Raw genomic sequence first — 18634 nt, forward strand, 5'->3', positions numbered from 1 at the left:
CATTTAGTTTCAAACATAATGGGAAGTGAACTACCTTGGTTCCAAAATGTCCATCCAATATTTAATAGGACCCCGCACATAACCCAGGCACAATAGTAGCTGGTACATTCTCAGTAGTTAAAGTTATATTACGGGAATTTACTGACCAACGAAACAATATTTTATTAAAACGAACACCCGCCGTCACCAATGGCAGGACGTGTAGTTTCAACAGTACATTAGTGTAAATGCAAAAGAAAAGCACTACATAAAATTTTTCATTGATTTTCATTTTCGTCCTTTCCACAGGAGTGTGTGTCGGATCGAAGGTGGTTCACGGTGTCGGGTATAACCCAGACAAAAGAGACTGCAGCATGTATGTGCAGTGCGTGTTCGACGACGATAACGTCACTTCCGGCGTGTTCTACCGCCAGTGCCCGCACGGTTTGCACTGGGACCAGGATTCTCTAACGTGCAGCCAGCCGACCATCGCCAACTGTCCTTTCGGTGAGAGTTGAACTTTTATTTCATCCTTAGTTCATCTTAATAAATAAAAAAAAGTCTTAGCAATTTTTCCAACGATTTCAGTCTCCAATTCTGGCAATTTCCTCCGACTACCTTTCAAGCTGTCCATTATATCAGCTACCTGTCTCATCCTCTATCACAGATGTAACAATCTGCCCAATCACTCCAGTGATAACGGTCTGCCTTGATCCTTCCCAATGTATCCAACGATTTAAATTTGCCTTGAATCTTCTCAATTTCTCCAACGATTTTAGTCTGTCTCGAACCTATTCTGACAGTTTCCCTCGACTGTCTTCCTAGCTTCCCACATCCTCACCTACCTGCTTCAACGTCCACCACATATGCAGTCTCGGTGTACTTCCCTGCGTCCACCTGACATCCTCGTCCTCTGCCGTTAATAGAAATGGTCTGACCCACGGCACTATTTTTTTTTATCCCACTGCCCACTCCCATTTCTTTCCTTTGAATTTAATGTAATGTCTAGCCGATCTGACAACTCTTCCTATATTTCAACTTCTTACGCTGTCCACCTGCACATCCCAGTCCTTGTCTCTCCAACCGCGACAGGTGCTTGTCTTTTGTGGCTATCTGTGCCACACACCTGTCATTTACCATCAGCTTTAGCTGTGGGCTTAGTCTGACCACTTCGGAGAGTGTTCAATAGTTACTTCTGGCATTGTTAAGAGGATCTTGTAACCACCTACTATACTCCCCTACTACCGGCGGTCATAAGTATGGCTCTAAATGATTGCTAGTGGTAAGAGTGCATGATAGATGATTTACTGTGCATCTTCATAGTGATAGAAATGGTCACTAAATGCTCTTAAAAATACCAGACTAACCCACATCAAAAGCTGATGGGAAATGGCAGGCGTATGACACAATGTCCACAAGAGACACGTGCATGTACATGCCTCGGCTGGAGAGACAATGACTGGGATGTGGAGGTGAACAGCAACAGAAATTTAAAAATAAAAAATAGAAGCTTTCAGATCTGGAAGAAATAAAACTTTTTAAATGTATTACAAAATCCCATTTAGACAACACAAAAAATAGTTGGGGAGTGTCCTTTTTCTGCAGGCTCAATTTTGTTATAATGTTTTACAAAAAGTAGAATATACTCTAAAAGTTCGCCACAGAAAGGCTTTCTCTAATATTTCATGTTTGTAAATGGTTTTGAAATGGGGTATTTGAGGGAAAATGCTATTTTTATCAATTTCTTACAATGTCTTTAGTTTTTGAAGAGTAACGTTCACCATAGCTGTGGGTCAGAACTTCAAAAATACTTCAAACGAAGAACCACACATATATTCATTATTGACTTTGCCATACGGTTTCAGTGAAGGATATTGACCCGAAATGCCCTAATATGTCTAAACAGCCAGGCATATAATTCAGGATCATCGCCCGTACCCTTTTGCACCAAAGTTTAATTAATGCCTTACACATGACCTGTGTTTATCGCAGTTTTAAGAATGTACATTACGGTGTATTACACCATATGATAATCCAGTCGTCATACCAGACTAAATTAACGGTTAAACTAAACGAACCAGAATAGGAATAATGAAGCATAGATAACGCATTAATGACATGAAACCAGTGACAGATTTAATCAGTTTCCACTTGGAATGACACTGGGTCTATGCTGGAAGACAAAGTGTCGAAAAACAAAGTGAAAGAATTGAAATATGTTTTCTGTGCCAAATTATAAAATAGAAGAAAAAGAAGAAGCAATCAAAGAATATTAATAGGATGTTTGTTTATCACATACAGTATCAATATTATTGTGTACATCAAAAGACAAATACGGTATGCATACATACATGCATCCATACATACATACATACATACATACATGTATACGTGCATGCGTGCATCCGTACATATCTACCTAAGTACATGCGTAAGGACGTGCATACATACATACATACATACATACATACATACATACATGTATACGTGCATGCGTGCATCCGTACATATCTACCTAAGTACATGCGTAAGTACGTGCATACATACATACATACATACATACATACATACATGTATACGTGCATGCGTGCATCCGTACATATCTACCTAAGTACATGCGTAAGTACGTGCATACTTACATTGGGACCTACAGCACAAAAATACACACCAACAACTGGATATCAAAGGTAATTATACGAACACACACACACACACACACACACACACACACAGAGAGAGAGAGAGAGAGAGAGAGAGAGAGAGAGAGAGAGAGAGAGAGAGAGAGAGAGAGAGAGAGAGAGAGAGACATACACACATCGCATTTACATGTATGCACGTGCGTTCACATACATTGTTTCCACACTAATATAATGCAACACATACATTTCTTTACATCAGAAACGAATCGACAAAACACTAATCAGAGCACATAGCATTATAGCACATTATGTTAAAGTACTCTCTTTTTGTCTTAACCATACACACATAACCCAATGTAATATCTGTCTTATTTCTCCTCAGACAAATGTAAAGACCAGGCAATGCGCAGCTACGCCACCAGCACGACGTGTAGCGGGTACTGGGAGTGTGAGGACGGGCGGTCGGTGGCCAGGTGCTGCCCTGCTGGCCAGGCGTACGGGGAAGACGGATACTGCGTGCCCAGCACCATGTGTCATGACATCTGTTCTATTGCAGGTAGATTCCATTACTATATAGCCTAGCTACATTCGGCAATGTCCGTCAAAATCCGTTGACAGTAATATCTAGATTCAGTAAAATCCGTAAAATTCCGATGTCAGTAATATGTGTCACATATTTACTTTCTGCATAACCTAGCTACATTCGGTCGCTTCCATTAGATTCAAATGCAAGCAATATGTGCCATGTTACCTGTTCTACTACAGGTGGCGTTTTTGCTCTATAGCCTAGCTACATTCGGTAATTCCCGTCAAAATTTGCTGTCAGTAATATCTAGATTCGGTAATGTCCGTCAGATTCCACTGTCAGTAACATGTCATGATACTTATTCTATAGCTGGTAGTTTTTTTACTGTGACCTAGCTAAATTACTTAATTTCCGTCAATATCCACTGTCAGTAATATGTGTCACGACATGTCATTCCCAGTCTGGATCTCGACGCGGTAATACGTGTTTGTTTCGCTTGTGAACACTGCACGTGCTTTCGTGTGCTCGACATGGGGATCCTTCATTTCGTTGTTTTTGTCAGCGAAATGAAGTTTTCTACTGGGATGTATGCGGCCATTGGAACTGATTGAACGCTGGAACGCTTCTCGTTTCGACAGCCTGCACCACCAGGTTGGATTCTTTTTAGCGAGATTACTTGCCTCCACGTCATTTCTCCGGCTGACTATGTCGACTTGTTTTTTTCGTGACTCGTATGACGGCCATTCTGCAGAATGTCACGGTTGTTCGCGTTTAGTCTCTACATGTCCGAGCCTGTCCTAGCAGCACTGGAAGATTGACCGCCCACTCTAAGAAGAAATAGGAAGCGGGTCGGCCCCTACTACTCTTTTCTAGACTTTACTTTGCTTTATAGTGATACCATCTCGTATCCTGCGGAGTCGGGCCCCTCCGCACCACTATATCAACCCATGACGACTGGACTAAACCCTAGTCGTTGATACTCTCTCTCTATTTTCAGACGGATCCTAGGGGGCTTGACGGGATCAAGATCTCGTATAAGCTTCAGCCTTAACGAGCACTACACCTTTTAAAAGTCATTATTTTATGACTGAAAATGGGCAGAATTTTGAAAATAGCAATTTTTGGCTTTAGTAAAAATTATTTTTTTTAATTCTATAAGAATAATTGCTATTTTACTTCTGCCCATTTTCAACTCTACCCTCCCCCTCCCCCCATCCCGCAGGTCAGGCCAAAAAAGGACCCACCCGGATCTTTAAAACTCTGGATGGGCGTGTTCGAAACCCTGCTGGTAATGATGATGATGATAACTAGTTTAACGTGCCCATATACCACTAAGGTTTCGAACACGCCCATAAGATCGGTGGCCTGACTCGGGATGTGTGTGTGGGGGGGGGGGGGGGGGGGTTAGTGTTGAAAATGGGCAGAATTTTGAAAATAGCAATTAGTAAAAAGGTTAATAGAATAATTAAAAAAAAAATAATAACAATAAAAAAAAATTACAAGCCAAAAATAAAAAGAATTGACTGCTCGGCCGAATATTTATATAATTTGGAGCATTTTAGAAGGACAGTCCAAAAATAAATAAGAGAAAGAAGAGAGGATCGGACTATTTAATAATATTTAAAAGAAAAGTAATTTCGACATACAATTTTGAACGAAGGTCTAAATGTTTAAAGTCCAATGTATATGTCCACGTGAGTGGCCTCGTTAAGGCCATTAGGGTGTGGAGGTTGGCCTACGGCGAACTGATGAGCGGAGAACCGGCAAAGGCGGGGATGAAGTGCTTCCATCTCTGGTCGGCGAGGATGGTTATAACACTCCGGTAGTCGTTGCCGAAAAGGGCCTTGACGATCCTGTGGATGGTGTGGCTATCCATCTCTCTAACTAGGACCGCTTGTCGGTAGACTCCTTCTCGGCGCTGAGTTAGTACCAACCCCGTCTTGCCGGCTGTAGACTTGATGGTGTGTAGCTCGTAAGCGCTTCCATCAGGCAGTTTTTTCAGCTCTGGTTCCACTAGTCCGCCCATCAGTGATGCCGGATCCGAGGTGTCCCCCTGCACGAACTTCAGGAAGCCGGACCTGATTTTCCCGATCTGAACTTTCCAGACGGCTTCCGAATCGGAGGGGGACGGTGCCTGTGAAGGTGGAGGTCTTGCCTTGTCAGGCTGGTCGCTCGGCTGAGCGACGGCCTTCCTCTTCGCAACGGCTCCTGCCCGGACCGCCGCCTTCCGAACTGGCAAGACTGGTGACAGTGGCCAGTTACGTGTAGGCGGTGGCGTAGAAGGGAGATGGAGGTCCGTCTGCGGGCGTCTCGCACATCGGCGCGTTGAGAGCATCCCTCGGTGTTGACGGCGGGTCCGGATGAGCTGGTCCTTTCGTCTTGGGCCGAGCCGGGGGCGGCGACGCAGAAGGGACCGCCGCTGGCGGTTGAGCCGCCAGTTTTGTTCCCCCCTGAGCCGCTCCTGGCGCTCGTTTCTTCTTCCTCCGTCCTCTTCCCTTCCTCTTCTGCGAGTCCGAGTCGCCGTAAACCAAAGTCACGGTTGCCCGTGACCCGGTGTACGCGACGCGAAACTCCAGCAGTGATCAAAAGCTTGCAATCAATCCCCCCAGGTGGGGTGGCAAGTCGAGAGTACAGGCGACAGCGTGCAGCTTCATCGAGAGTTAGCTTGGAAGTCGCTGGTATATGAGCATGTTAAAGTAGTTGTCAATCAAGTCGGTTATTTCCGTCAAATTCCGCTGTGAGTAATAAGTGACATTATAGTTGATCTATTGATCTACCTACGCTCGATAATTTACGTAAAACACCTGCGGTTAGTACTGTACGATACTGAGTGCCAAGCAATATTTGTCATGGTACATGTTCATTTGCAGGTAGCTTTTTTAAAAATTGTATATAACCGATCTACACTCGGTAATTTCCGTTAAATTCCGCTGTCGGCAGAAAACGCCGATCGTTTGCTTTCGTTTGCTTCTCTTATCCTCTTGATAAAGATTTTTTTTTTTTTGCTTTTTGTTTTGTTGTTTACATACTGAAATAAAACTATTTGTTTCTCAAGATATTTGTGACAAACGTTCCGTTCTGGGAGAACCTACAATGTTTGAGCAGTACATCGCCGGAAGTGGCTGGCAGGTGCTGTTGTGCATGGCGGGGGAATCGTTCGACGGCACCGTCTGTATGTGCGTTCCAAACAGATATAACGGAACCGGTAAGGACACTCCTCCCTTCATTACCACGCGCATGTAGTTATTAAAGTTACGCAGCCAATGTCCATGTTAGTAATGTTCTATGTCATCTACATTTCCCCTTTTATGTTGGAATTTTGAATTTCTTTTATATTATTATATTGTTAATTTATTTACGTTCCTGTAAACACGTAGGGTTCAAGTAAGCCCTCCTGTGCACACACTTTAGTTCACTGGGTTTTTTATATATATATATATATCTAGGATAGGCTAGTGGTTTGCTGTTAATGATTTTGTAATATATAAGTAAATTGTTTTGGATGGGAATCGGGTATCAGGATATGAACCTGTAATTACTTTCTGAAATGAACACCTTGGAGGTGTTGTATCATACGTACAGGTGCCATATTTCCCTAGTGTTACATTTATCTCTTATAAATAACCACAGGCGTACGGGCAACAATTTTTGTACGGCGTGTATGTAAGGGGAGGGGAATGGGGTGGTATTGTCCGAATTAGACAAAAATGTCCGAATCTGGATTACAGCATTTATTCTTGTTAACATTGCTGCCAAACGGTTATATAAGGTTGCAAACGAATCACTACGCATTTTCACATGGATTACAACTAATATTGTTGATAGAACGATGAAAATACAAATTGGCAAGGTTTCAGGCCAGCTCATTTTGCTCGAATATCTCTGTCTTTGTCCCCCTGCCCCCAGTCTCTTACGTGTATGTAAATAATTTCATATTAATCGATCACACCCATAACATTTGTAAATAACATCGAAATAATTGTTTAACAGAGTGCAAGGCTGAGTTACACATAACGTTTGACACCGGCGTCTCTGACGTGTCCCCCAACGCGAATTACGTCGAGAACGACGGCGTTGTGTCTATCAATGGAACCGGCTACTTCAACGGCAAAAGTGGAATGCGAATACCGCGCTTCTCCAACGTCGACTACGGCAGCACGGTCGTGATGAAGGTTCGCTACAAGGGGAAGGGATTACCCACGAAACAAGAGGCGGTCGTCACCAACGCGGACTGCGGTTCAGAGGGGTCACTGTACATCGCTCGACTGGCTAACGCCACCTACTTTGGAGAAAGGGACCACACTGGTACCCTGAAGACAGTCACCATCCAGCACTCGGTTTGTAGAACCTGTCTACTCTTTTAGAAATATGCTATGTAACCATGTATTTCATTGGTTATTTGTAATCTTCATTGCTATTGGTTGTTTTAGTGTTTTCATGGTGTATTATGTGCTTTAGCAGTGTAAGGGTCAGATAATTCACATGTGCAAAACACTTTGTTTTCGGTCCAAACGAAAAAGAAGAAGATGGTGATAACATTGATGATAATGATGATGTTGATGATATTGATAATGATGATGTGGTATTGGTGATGATGATGGTGGCGATAATAGTGATGATAATGATGATGTTGATGGTGTCATGATGGTGATGTTCACTGGTGTAGCCAGGATTTTATAGGGGTGGGGGACAACCCATATTAGCGAGAGAGAGTGGGCAACCTACACTATGTATGTAGGCTATGTATGTATGTATGTATGTATGTATGTATGTATGATTTTATCAAATTTAATTTTTAAAAATTAAAACGTTTTATTGGAGATATCTACTAATCGATGTGTTTATATCCACACTGTCCTGAGAACGCAGATCAGAAACCTGCACTGCCTCTTATGGACGGACATGCAAAAACATCTGGTTACAGAACAGTAATTATACTTGCATGATATACAATTTTAATTATTACAAGTGTTTTGTTTATATCGATTTAACAAACCTCAATGTGCCTTTCTAGAATTCTGGTTGGAAAGAGGCGGTATTTCAACTGTTTGATGGGGAACTATCTGGCACTGTGAACTCGGTTTCGTCATTTATAAAAAGTTCAGGTACATACAATTTTTATAATGCTAAATATATTACAGTTTGGTATTTACTACAATATAATAGTGATGCCATTGTCCTGTACAAAAATGCAACTTTAAAATAATTTTGATTTGTTTAATATACTCTGACTCTGCACCCACAAGGGTTTATTTAGTTGATAATTAGCATGGAAAATGGCTAAACGTTTTGAAAATAATACATTTTTGCCAATTTAAGAAAAACTTGCTTAAGTTTCTATTAATTAAAGAACATAAAATACGAAATACATTTTATCAGTTGTCAGAATAAATAAGGGTAACACACTCTTTAAGTTCTATTAAGTTTTCCCTTCTGTGGTGTTATCTCCCTTACTTAATCAACCAGCAAACAAATGTATAACACACATTTTAACATTTTATGGATATGGCACATGGTAAAATGGTTAGTAATACGTACAGTAAAAACTAAGGCAAAAAAAAAAAAAAAACATATTTTTAAAATTTATTTTTGGACACCTCCTTCTAACAGTTAGGGGAGATCCAATTATGTGAGGAAATTATTTTCTGAAGGCTGCTATGGAATATAGGAAACTAAACATCTGGGACCGAATTTACGAAGCCCGTTTTTCTTAAACCGGTGTAACAGCCCAAAATATACCCCCCGCCAAACTATACCCGGTGTTAAAGTGGGCTAGCCTGTTTTATACCCCTAACCCTAACCTTAATTTTTTATTACTAACCTGTATACAAAATCAATAAATAAATAATAATAATAAATGTTTTAAAAGAAAAGCAACTATCGTTTTCATAAAAATAAAACTATCACAGATTAGACATTTTAGAAGATATTTCGATATTCTCTAGCCCAAAATATATAAATTATGATGGGGAAAAAACCCAGGACATTGAAATACAGACTAGAAAGGTATATTCTGGGCTGGCCTGTTTTATACCCTGGGTATAGTTTGGCGGGGGAGGGGGTATATTTTGGGCTATTACACCGGGGCTGTTTTAGTGTTGTAAATTACGTAGTTACATGCGTGTAAGACAAAAACAGTCTTTGTAAACTGGGCATTAGAACTGTATTTGCTTCTCGACCTCTATAATGATTTTTCTCTGTGCATGAAACAAACGAATGTTGCATTTTTTTTAAAGCCAGTTATTTTTGTTCAACGAGCAGTCCAACAAACATAAATCAGTATTTGAAAAGGATCCACAGAAGATAACACATCTTTAATTGGCAAACACCACAGAGAGATATATTGACGACATAATGAAAACAAAACACTTACCTGACTGTAAATGACACGAAGCTATTATAATATAAAATAGCTAAAGCATCTTATCACCATTTTTATTCATGTATCTACAACATTTGCTTACAGGCACTGTCATGGAAACGAACTGCGCTATACAGATCGGAAGAGGAACCGGCTTTGATAATTTCCATGGGTATATTGATGAGGTATGATATTTTGTTTAACGAGACCACTATAGCACATTGATTAATTACTCATCAGCTATTGGATATACATGTGTGTGTGTGTGTGTGTGTGTGTGTGTGTGTGTGTGTGTGTGTGTGTGTGTGTGTGTGTGTGTGTATATATATATTCTGATTCGTAGTCTTCAGACGAGACCCACTACATTAGTATTATGGGATTTTTATGTGGACAAACAAACAGGACAGCACATACCAAGACCTTTGGTATACTAGTTGTGGGGCACTTGTTGGGATGGAGAAAACATCTTCATAAAACATTTACAGTATTTCTGTGTATATCAAACACAAACAGGACAGCACATACCAAGACCTTTGGTATACTAGTTGTGGGGCACTTGTTGGGATGGAGAAAACATCTTCATAAAACATGTACAGTATTTCTGTGTATATCAAACACAAACAGGACAGCACATACCAAGACCTTTGGTATACTAGTTGTGGGGCACTTGTTGGGATGGAGAAAACATCTTCATAAAACATGTACAGTATTTCTGTGTATATCAAACACAAGTAAAACGAGATAATGACGGATAGGCAGATATCAAGTACATGACTCAAATAAACATTGAGCGCAGAAACCCCCAACAAATAATTATATTGATAACATTCCTATGCACATAAAAACAAGAACACTTGATGTGTATTATATTTATGGATTGTTCATGTGATTGTTTTAAACTGTTAACTATATATATCACTTGGCCCATTCTACCCTACCTCGCCACCCCGTCACGCCTTTTATCTTTCTTTTTCAACCACTTTTTGTTGTTGTATCCTGTCGCTCCATATTACGACTCATAGACAGTACAAGATTTCCCCACAATAACAAATTTACAATATTTATTCAGTATGTGTGTGTTTGTATATGTATATGTGCGCACGTATTTGTGTCTGTGTGCTTGTCAACTTAGTTCATACACGTATTGGTTTTATAATATGTGTTATTTACATTAACACACTGGTTCAACTGATCAGTTTTGTTTGTAATTTTTCAGCTGGCGATATACCTGTGCAAGCCAATCTGAATGATTCCACACGAGCTGCTATAACTTTCGGAGACATCCGTCAAATCTCAAGTGTTTTTGACTTACTTAATTTATTTGTGATAATATACTCCATATGTGTTTTATATGAGCTATTCGGCAATGACATTTGTTGCAGAACAAATATTCATTTTACAGGCCCGTTGGGGATAATGTTGTAATTGTGGGGTGGGGTGGGGTGGACGCATAGGCTACAAAGAAGTCAGAAAAAGTTACTTGCCAACGTCATGGAGATTTTGAAATTACCGACAAACGTTCATTAAAATTCAAAGACAAGAAACAGTGGTTTATTTATAAAAAAATATAAAAAATTATTGGGGTGGAGAACATATGTAGAAAGAACTGTGATGTCATAATTTTAACTATTAATTAAATGCATCTTGTTAACTGTGACGATCAGGGACATGCTTCTTTGGGCGATACCTAAACCACGGATTTTAAATATATTTTGGCATTAAATATATTTATGTTCATACATTTGAAAACAACAACTACTATAACTTCCGGACGGCGTAAGAGATACATACGTAGTCCGATGTTGACAAGATGGTTTACAGGAAGATAAAAACAATAGTGAATACTCTTCTTGATACATATATAAATACATTTCAATAAGCTTTCTTCAAAGGTGTAAGGAATGTTTAACTGGGAGCGGGGTCACTTTCGTGGTCGACGTCCATAGGGTAATGCATCCGTGGCTGGTGATGTATGCACCCAGATAGTATTGCCTACTGGTTTGTATTAAAGTGCTAGATTTGAGTAGATGTATATTTATTCACGGCTGTAGTAGTGATTTCAAGTTTATATAATACACTAATAACTAGTTAGTAATTGATGTACAATGTATGTACCTTTATGAACTTACAAACACCATTTTAGCACAATAGGAAAATAATTAATACAGACGTTCAGGGAAATTATGATGACTAGAATTGTACATTACATAAGTAGCAAACGTTTTACTTTATTTTGATTAGAAATGTTAATATTTAGGTAGACTTGTACTAACAAATGAAGATTATACATGTATATGAAATTAAAAAATGTTTATATGAAGTACACTGCTATCGTCTGTTTTATATCTGTTTAAATCCTTGCAGCTCAAGAAAAATGTCGCTTATAAAAAGAACTGGGAAGGTATGATAGAGAGAGAGAGAGAGAGAGAGAGAGAGAGAGAGAGAGAGAGAGAGAGAGAGAGAGAGAGAGAGAGAGAGAGAGAGAGAGAGAGAGTGTGTGTGTGTCTTAACTTCCATCAAAATATATTTATTAATTATTATATAAATACAACATACATATATTAATATATTTACGGTATTCATATGTTACATTACACGAAATTACAATTTGTTGTGTTTAACGATACCTGCATTTGGTAATTTTGACATACAGTCTTAGAGAGGAAACCCGCTACATTTTTCTATTAGCTGCAAGGGATCTTTTATATGCAACATCTCCCAGACATGATAGCACACACCACGGCCTTTGATATACCAGTTGTGGTGCCCTGGCTGGCACGAGAAATAGTGGGACGAAATTAAGTTGTACCCACAACCTTCGTACGCATATGCATTCAACATATATAAGCAATATATATCCATTATAAGTAGGCTGTCTTTACAAAGGGGTGAAATACAAAGATTGGAGTAAAGGAGTGTTCCCCCAAAACAGCTATACCTTAACATGCAGTGGCGGACCCAGTGTGAAATCGAGCAGGGGTCACACCGAGTATACAAAACTGGCGATGCGAAAGGTGTAGGGTAGTACTTTTTTTTTTTTAAAGTTTATATTTTCACAGCAGACAGAGACAGGGGCGGATGTAGGACTTATCTAGGTAGGGAGAGCAATGCTTAGAAAGGGCACCTACACAATCTAATTAAAATTAGCTCCACTATTACATGTGGATCTAACACCAGCCAGTTGGAGCTCATGTCCACCAATCAAAACCTTACTTGCAGAATCATGCCAGTGATTTAAAATTAATTTGAAAACATTCCGAATTATCCTGAGGGTATACGACATATTTCGTGTCAATTACGAATGCCTTAAAACATGTTTTATTTTATAAAATAAATAATTTGTAATGTAAAACTGAAGACTGATTTAGTTGAGGGGTTTTTATAAATAAATAAATAATTTTTAATGTAAAATTGAAGACTGATAACCTATACCGTACGTATTGGTATGGTTCGCTGTACTGCGGCCACTAAAATAGACTCGCCCGATATTTTTAGAATTTGTATGCTCCCAAATAACGTTATAAAAGGCGAAGTGTGATTGGTCAATATTTAAATTATTATTTACTGACGAAATGTTACCTGGACATTGGAGACTACGCAGTAATGTTAGCAATCCGATTAAAATTAGTTCTACTGGTCTAAATAAGGCATTCGTAATTCACATGAAACATATCGTATACCCTCAGGATAATTCGTAATATTTTCAAATTATTTTCAAATCACTGGCATGATTCTGCAAGTAAGGTTTTGATTGGTGGACATGAGCTCCAACTGGCTGGTGTTAGATCCACATGTAATAGTGGAGCTAATTGTAATTACATTGGGCACCTACAGTACGTATATGGCAATATTCCAAATAAATACCAAGCTGATCCCATCATAAACCAATAAATGCATAAAATTCATCTATCAAACACGGGACTGTTCGGGGCAATTCGAATGTCTAGGGGTGTATGTGTCCGCACCCACCCCTCTTCAACGCTAGTAGTCCCTCGATGGTAATTATTTGGCATTAAACTGAATTGAGCAGTCACTGAATTAATATTTATTGTAGTCTTATTTTGTGCACTGGTGTAGTCGGGGTGGGGTATGGGCACTCCCTCTATAAAATCCTGGCTTTGCGGATGTTAACATAGACATTCCTTGTGCATTTTCCAATTTAATCAAATGTGCTGAGGTTAGGTCCCCTACGCACTGGCTTAGCGCCCCATCCGAAGGAAAGACAGAAAGAAAGAAATGTTTTAATTAACGACGCACTCAACACATTTTATGTACGGTTATATGGCGTCTGACATATAGTATAGGACCACACAGATATTGAGTGAGGAAACCCGCTGTCGCCATTTCACGGGCTACTCTTAGCAGCAAGGGGTGTTTTATATGTACCATCCCACAGACAGGATAGCACATACAACGGCCTTTGATATACCAGTCGTGGTGCACTGGCAGGAGCGAGAAATAGCCCAATGAGCCCAACGACGGAGATCGATCCCAGGCCGACCGCGCACCAAGTGAACGCTTTACCACTGGGCTACATCCCGTCACTAGTGTCCCATTGGAGACATGACCCCCAAATCACACTTCTTGATGTTTTTTTCTCACCACCTTTTATTTTATATTTGCCCGTTTTCCCATATCACGTCTCATATCTCTCTACCTCAAAGTTGTCCTCCGATGTAAAATACTGGCTACGCCAATGTCTACGCACTCACATCTCCGACTTTAATGTCCCTGGGCCCCATTCCACGAAGCGATCTTAGCCCTAAGATTACTTTAAGCGCATAGCTACCCTATGTAGTTAAATTGATCTTAGGGCTAAGATCGCTTCGTTGAACGGGGCCCTGATAAGCAATTAAACAAACAAATAAATGAATAAACAAACTTACCTCTATTTGCGTCAGAACAGTACAGTAGTTAGCAGTCGTCATTAGGTAATATTATATCTATGCACATTTTACATTAATACACATTTAATATGATTATTAATGTCAAACAGCGATTCTGTTCGTATATATTTCCGAACGTAAAATATTTCAGAAGGAATGTACGTTGTATCGCTTTGACATCAATAAGTATTATTAAAACGTCAAAGCATTGTTGACGTCACGTCAAAGGATGTTTTCGTTTTTAAGGTAACGTTTCCGGCAATTTGTGTAACTTAACGGAAAATGTTACAGTTTGTTTTGTTTAACGACACCACTAGAGCGCATTGATTTATTAATCATTGGCTATTGGATGTCAAACATTTGGTAATTTAGACATATAGTTTTAGAGAGGAAACCCTCTACATTTTTCCATTAGCAGCCTGGGATATTTTATATGCACGATCCCACTGACAGGACAGCACATAGCCATTGATTGGTTGCAACAAGAAGTAGCCCAATGGGCCCACCGACGGGAATCGATCCTAGACCGAGCGGTCATCAGGCGAGCTTTTCACCACTGGGTTACGTCCCGACCCGACCCGAGATGGTAGAATTACGATTTGTGAAGTACAAACACAGACATGCTGTTCAGCCAAGTTCATTCTTCAAAAATCTACTTAGAGAAAATATAATACTTTATTGATTTACACATATTTAACATTTTAACATACAAGCAAACACAATATATATATATATATATATATATATAAATATATGTATAATAAAACATGTCATAAAATCAAATTAAATTAACGTCTCTGACCTTTTTTTAAATTATTATTTGTTTTTATCTTACAGTACTAACAAACAATAGTTTACACTTATAACCAGGGTCAGTGACCGTGATCGTACATGTATATTTTTCAACAAAAGTGGATTCAGGGATTTAGAGAAGATTTCTGTTGAATTTCATTATGTTGTGTAATGAAAACGATAACAAGCAACTTCGAAAACATATTACTCATAGAGACGTTTTTCATGTACGGTTTTTGTTTTTTGTTTTTGTTTTGTGGGTTTTTTTTCGGGGGGTGGGGGCGTGGCCGGTGTTTTTGGGTGGGGCTTTTTTAAACCGTGCAGGTAACGCACCTGCGTCGCATAAAAGAAATATTTTAAAATAAGTAAGACCAATATATATATAGTCCAAACCGTGACAAATCTCCACACACCAAGTTTGTTACCAAATGTCCACAGTGATATTTGTTTGTTGGTCACTAACCGATATTTGAGATCAATGCTACATGTATATTCATGTAATATCTAAGAAGCGTTGAGGCTGGTCAGGCTTCGATCTAACTAATATTTGACCTGGATTTTACTTTTTAACAACAACGAAAACAAACGTATTGCATGGTATCGTTTATCCTGCTGGAAATATAATATCGCCATCGAAATATAAATTTATGTTTCAAAATTCCCCAGAATCCAGTAAAACATCTATTAAAAATATGGGTGGGGGCATCCTATATTTCACACCCACAACGCATGTTGGGGTCAAAAGTAGTCTTTTCCGATAATTTTGGGCTTCCTGCAAGCCTGTACATTATGTATATTTTATTCTATTCTGCTCAATGTGCATGCAATAATAAACAATTTAAGTTCTACACTACACGTTCTTTCAGGCATGGCGGAGCAAAGGGACTGGGGTGGGTTGGATGTGTTGGGCTGTAGACCCCGGTAATTCAGAATCAAACATATTATTGGTAGTAAATCTTAAGGCAGAGATGAATTTTACTTGTAGAATGCAGCTAGTTTAAACGTTTTACGGGGGAGCATACCCTCGAACCCCCTAAAAACTTTGCGTTGCATCCTCGATCTCAGTCAGCCCCCACCCCCTCCCAATATCTACTTGCGTACGCCGTGCCTGTCTTTTATTATACATTTTGGACTGCTCCAGAAATAATACATGTATGGGAATGCGAGGCACAGTTTGCCTAAACCCACGCCTTATAAAACCAAATTGAATAATTATTTTGACAGTATTCACAAATAAAACTAATTCTTGTATACACGCTACCAGTAAACACATCATTTCAAGTAGGCCCTACTTCTTTTGAAATAATTTCTGGAATAGCTCATAATGACATTCAAAAACAAAAAAAACATCAACAGAGCCAACAAATAATCATCTGCTGTAAAGTGGCATCAGTGATCGCTAATTCGTGATTTAAAACATGGTCGATGAGACTGGGCCCATATTTTCGAAGCAATCCTAGCCTACCGAATCATAAAACCATCGTAAGCTATGACGTCACTAAGGCGCTAGCTGTAGTGACGTCACCACCTAAGATGGTTTTACGATTTCGTAGAGCTAAGATCACGCGCGCATGCAGGGATTCTGAAAGGGGGGGGGGGGTCCAAATGTGATTACTGATCTCTCCTTTTACACAGAACAGTTAATATAATCACGTTTCCCCTTAAATGTTATGGTCTGTTTTCAAAAAGGGGGGGGGGGGGGGGTCCGGACACCTGGACCCCCCTTGGATCCACTACTGATGATGGCTTCGAAAATATGGGCCCAAGGCTCGAACTTAATGATAGCACTGACGGCAACTGCCGTCGTTGAGGTATATAAATTGCCGTAGGTAAAGAGCATCGCCGACGTTACTTTTGTGCCGCCGGTAAAGCATTATCGGACAGTATTTAACATTTACACATTTGAAATATGTCTACATACACCAAAATAACCTTTCAGTCATGTTTATTTGCTGAAAATGTCACTTTTTAAAAATTGCCATAGGCAGGCTCAAAATTGCGATCGGTGAGGTGTTTCACCCATGACAATTCTCTTAAAATTGCCGTGGGAGACAAATTCTTAAGTTCGAGCTCCGAGTTGTCGAACGACGAGACTCTGTTCCATAATCCAATGACCTAATCATACTGTTGTCTAATCCACAAATAACTAAACGATTTAGATGTTCTGGCACTGAATCCTGAATCCAGTAAGCGATGGATCTAGTCAAAGAACTGTTTGTTAAGTAAAACATATCGTACACAAACATATACTCTTGCCAACCTCTTCTTGTTTGTTCAGATTAATTTCCTCCTCTTTATGGAGAACCACACAATGGTGTAACGTCATTTGTTTTAACACCTTTGTTTTTTCAAGTGGCAAGAATAGTATTTAGTTTGTATTCATGGTTTATGTATTCTTTATAATTCTCTGTTTGAAGAGGTATCAGGTTCAGAATTCTGTCCTAAAATAATTCCAAAGATCTTGACAATGTTTGGCATTGTTTAGAATTGCTAGTCCATTTTGCTTCGAATAGAAGATGACGTATTGTCAATCGATACGCTGGTTACAGATACGGTGGTCGACATCTGTATAGGACAATCTGAAATAAAGAGTAGATAGTAATAAATTTAAGGAATCAATCAAAATCCTTTCGTTAATGAATCTAGTTCCACTGAAAAGTGTCCCTTTTCTTTATTTTCCTGCATCTACAAGTGAATGTCATATCATGCAGCGTGTTAATTGTATACGGAGGTTTAATGAGAGTTACTTCCCTTTTTGGTGTCTTCGGAATAATGATTGGTAATACCGGCCTCGGTGGTGTCGTGGTTAAGCCATCGGACATAAGGCTGGTAGGTACAGGGTACGCAGCCCGATACCGGCTCCCACCTAGATGGAGTTTTAACGATTCAATGGGGAGGTGTAAGACCACTACACCCTCTTTTGTCTCACTAACCACTACGAACTAACCCACTGTCCTGGACAGACAGCCCATATAGCTGAGGTGTGTGGCCAGGACAGCGTGCTTGAACCTTAATTGGACATAAGCACGAAAATACGTTGAAATGAAAATGAAATGATTGGTAATATTTCAACCTTAATGTATTTACAAAACAAACACTGACTACTTGAATATTTGTATTGTAATGAATATTACTAAACACAAAGCCTAAATACATTACATAATTGAGTTAACTGTAAATCAAAATACATTACAGAATTAACTGTAAACCAAGATACATTACTGAATTGAGTTGACTGTAAAACTAAAACAAAACAAAACAAAACAAAGATTGCTAGAAAGTTCTCACACTGGGCATCAGTTATGTTCGATTATAACAAATAAATAAAATGAATGAATGAATGAATGAATGTTTAACGACACCCCAGCACGAAAAATCACAAATAAATAAATAAATAAATAAAATAAATAAATGGTCCACTATATATATATTTATATATATTCTATTCCAT

The 18634-nt window shown here is 39.2% G+C and overlaps 3 protein-coding genes across 4 annotated transcripts in view; 1 reads left to right on the forward strand and 2 right to left on the reverse strand.

The window, feature by feature from the left end:
- Positions 1 to 11751, forward strand: part of LOC121382373 (SCO-spondin-like) — a 50240-nt gene extending 38489 nt beyond the window's left edge. For both annotated transcript variants that reach the window (XM_041511960.1, XM_041511961.1), the window contains 7 exons: positions 289 to 486; positions 3001 to 3174; positions 6200 to 6349; positions 7135 to 7481; positions 8159 to 8249; positions 9611 to 9690; positions 10722 to 11751. In XM_041511960.1, the coding sequence (XP_041367894.1) occupies positions 289 to 486; positions 3001 to 3174; positions 6200 to 6349; positions 7135 to 7481; positions 8159 to 8249; positions 9611 to 9690; positions 10722 to 10751 (1070 nt within the window). In that variant the 3' untranslated portion in view covers positions 10752 to 11751. The remainder of the gene's footprint in view (positions 1 to 288; positions 487 to 3000; positions 3175 to 6199; positions 6350 to 7134; positions 7482 to 8158; positions 8250 to 9610; positions 9691 to 10721) is intronic.
- The window catches only part of LOC121382374 (probable maltase-glucoamylase 2), a 46932-nt gene extending 32396 nt beyond the window's left edge, over positions 1 to 14536 (reverse strand). The window contains exon 1 of the mRNA XM_041511962.1: positions 14392 to 14536. Within this exon, the coding sequence (XP_041367896.1) occupies positions 14392 to 14433 (42 nt within the window). The 5' untranslated portion in view covers positions 14434 to 14536. The remainder of the gene's footprint in view (positions 1 to 14391) is intronic.
- A 3137-nt stretch (positions 14537 to 17673) lies between these two features.
- The window catches only part of LOC121380749 (SCO-spondin-like), a 31063-nt gene continuing 30102 nt past the window's right edge, over positions 17674 to 18634 (reverse strand). The window contains exon 21 of the mRNA XM_041509712.1: positions 17674 to 17762. Within this exon, the coding sequence (XP_041365646.1) occupies positions 17674 to 17762 (89 nt within the window). The remainder of the gene's footprint in view (positions 17763 to 18634) is intronic.

The sequence above is a fragment of the Gigantopelta aegis genome, chromosome 9, assembly GCF_016097555.1.
Source record: "Gigantopelta aegis isolate Gae_Host chromosome 9, Gae_host_genome, whole genome shotgun sequence".
Classification (NCBI taxonomy): domain Eukaryota; kingdom Metazoa; phylum Mollusca; class Gastropoda; order Neomphalida; family Peltospiridae; genus Gigantopelta; species Gigantopelta aegis.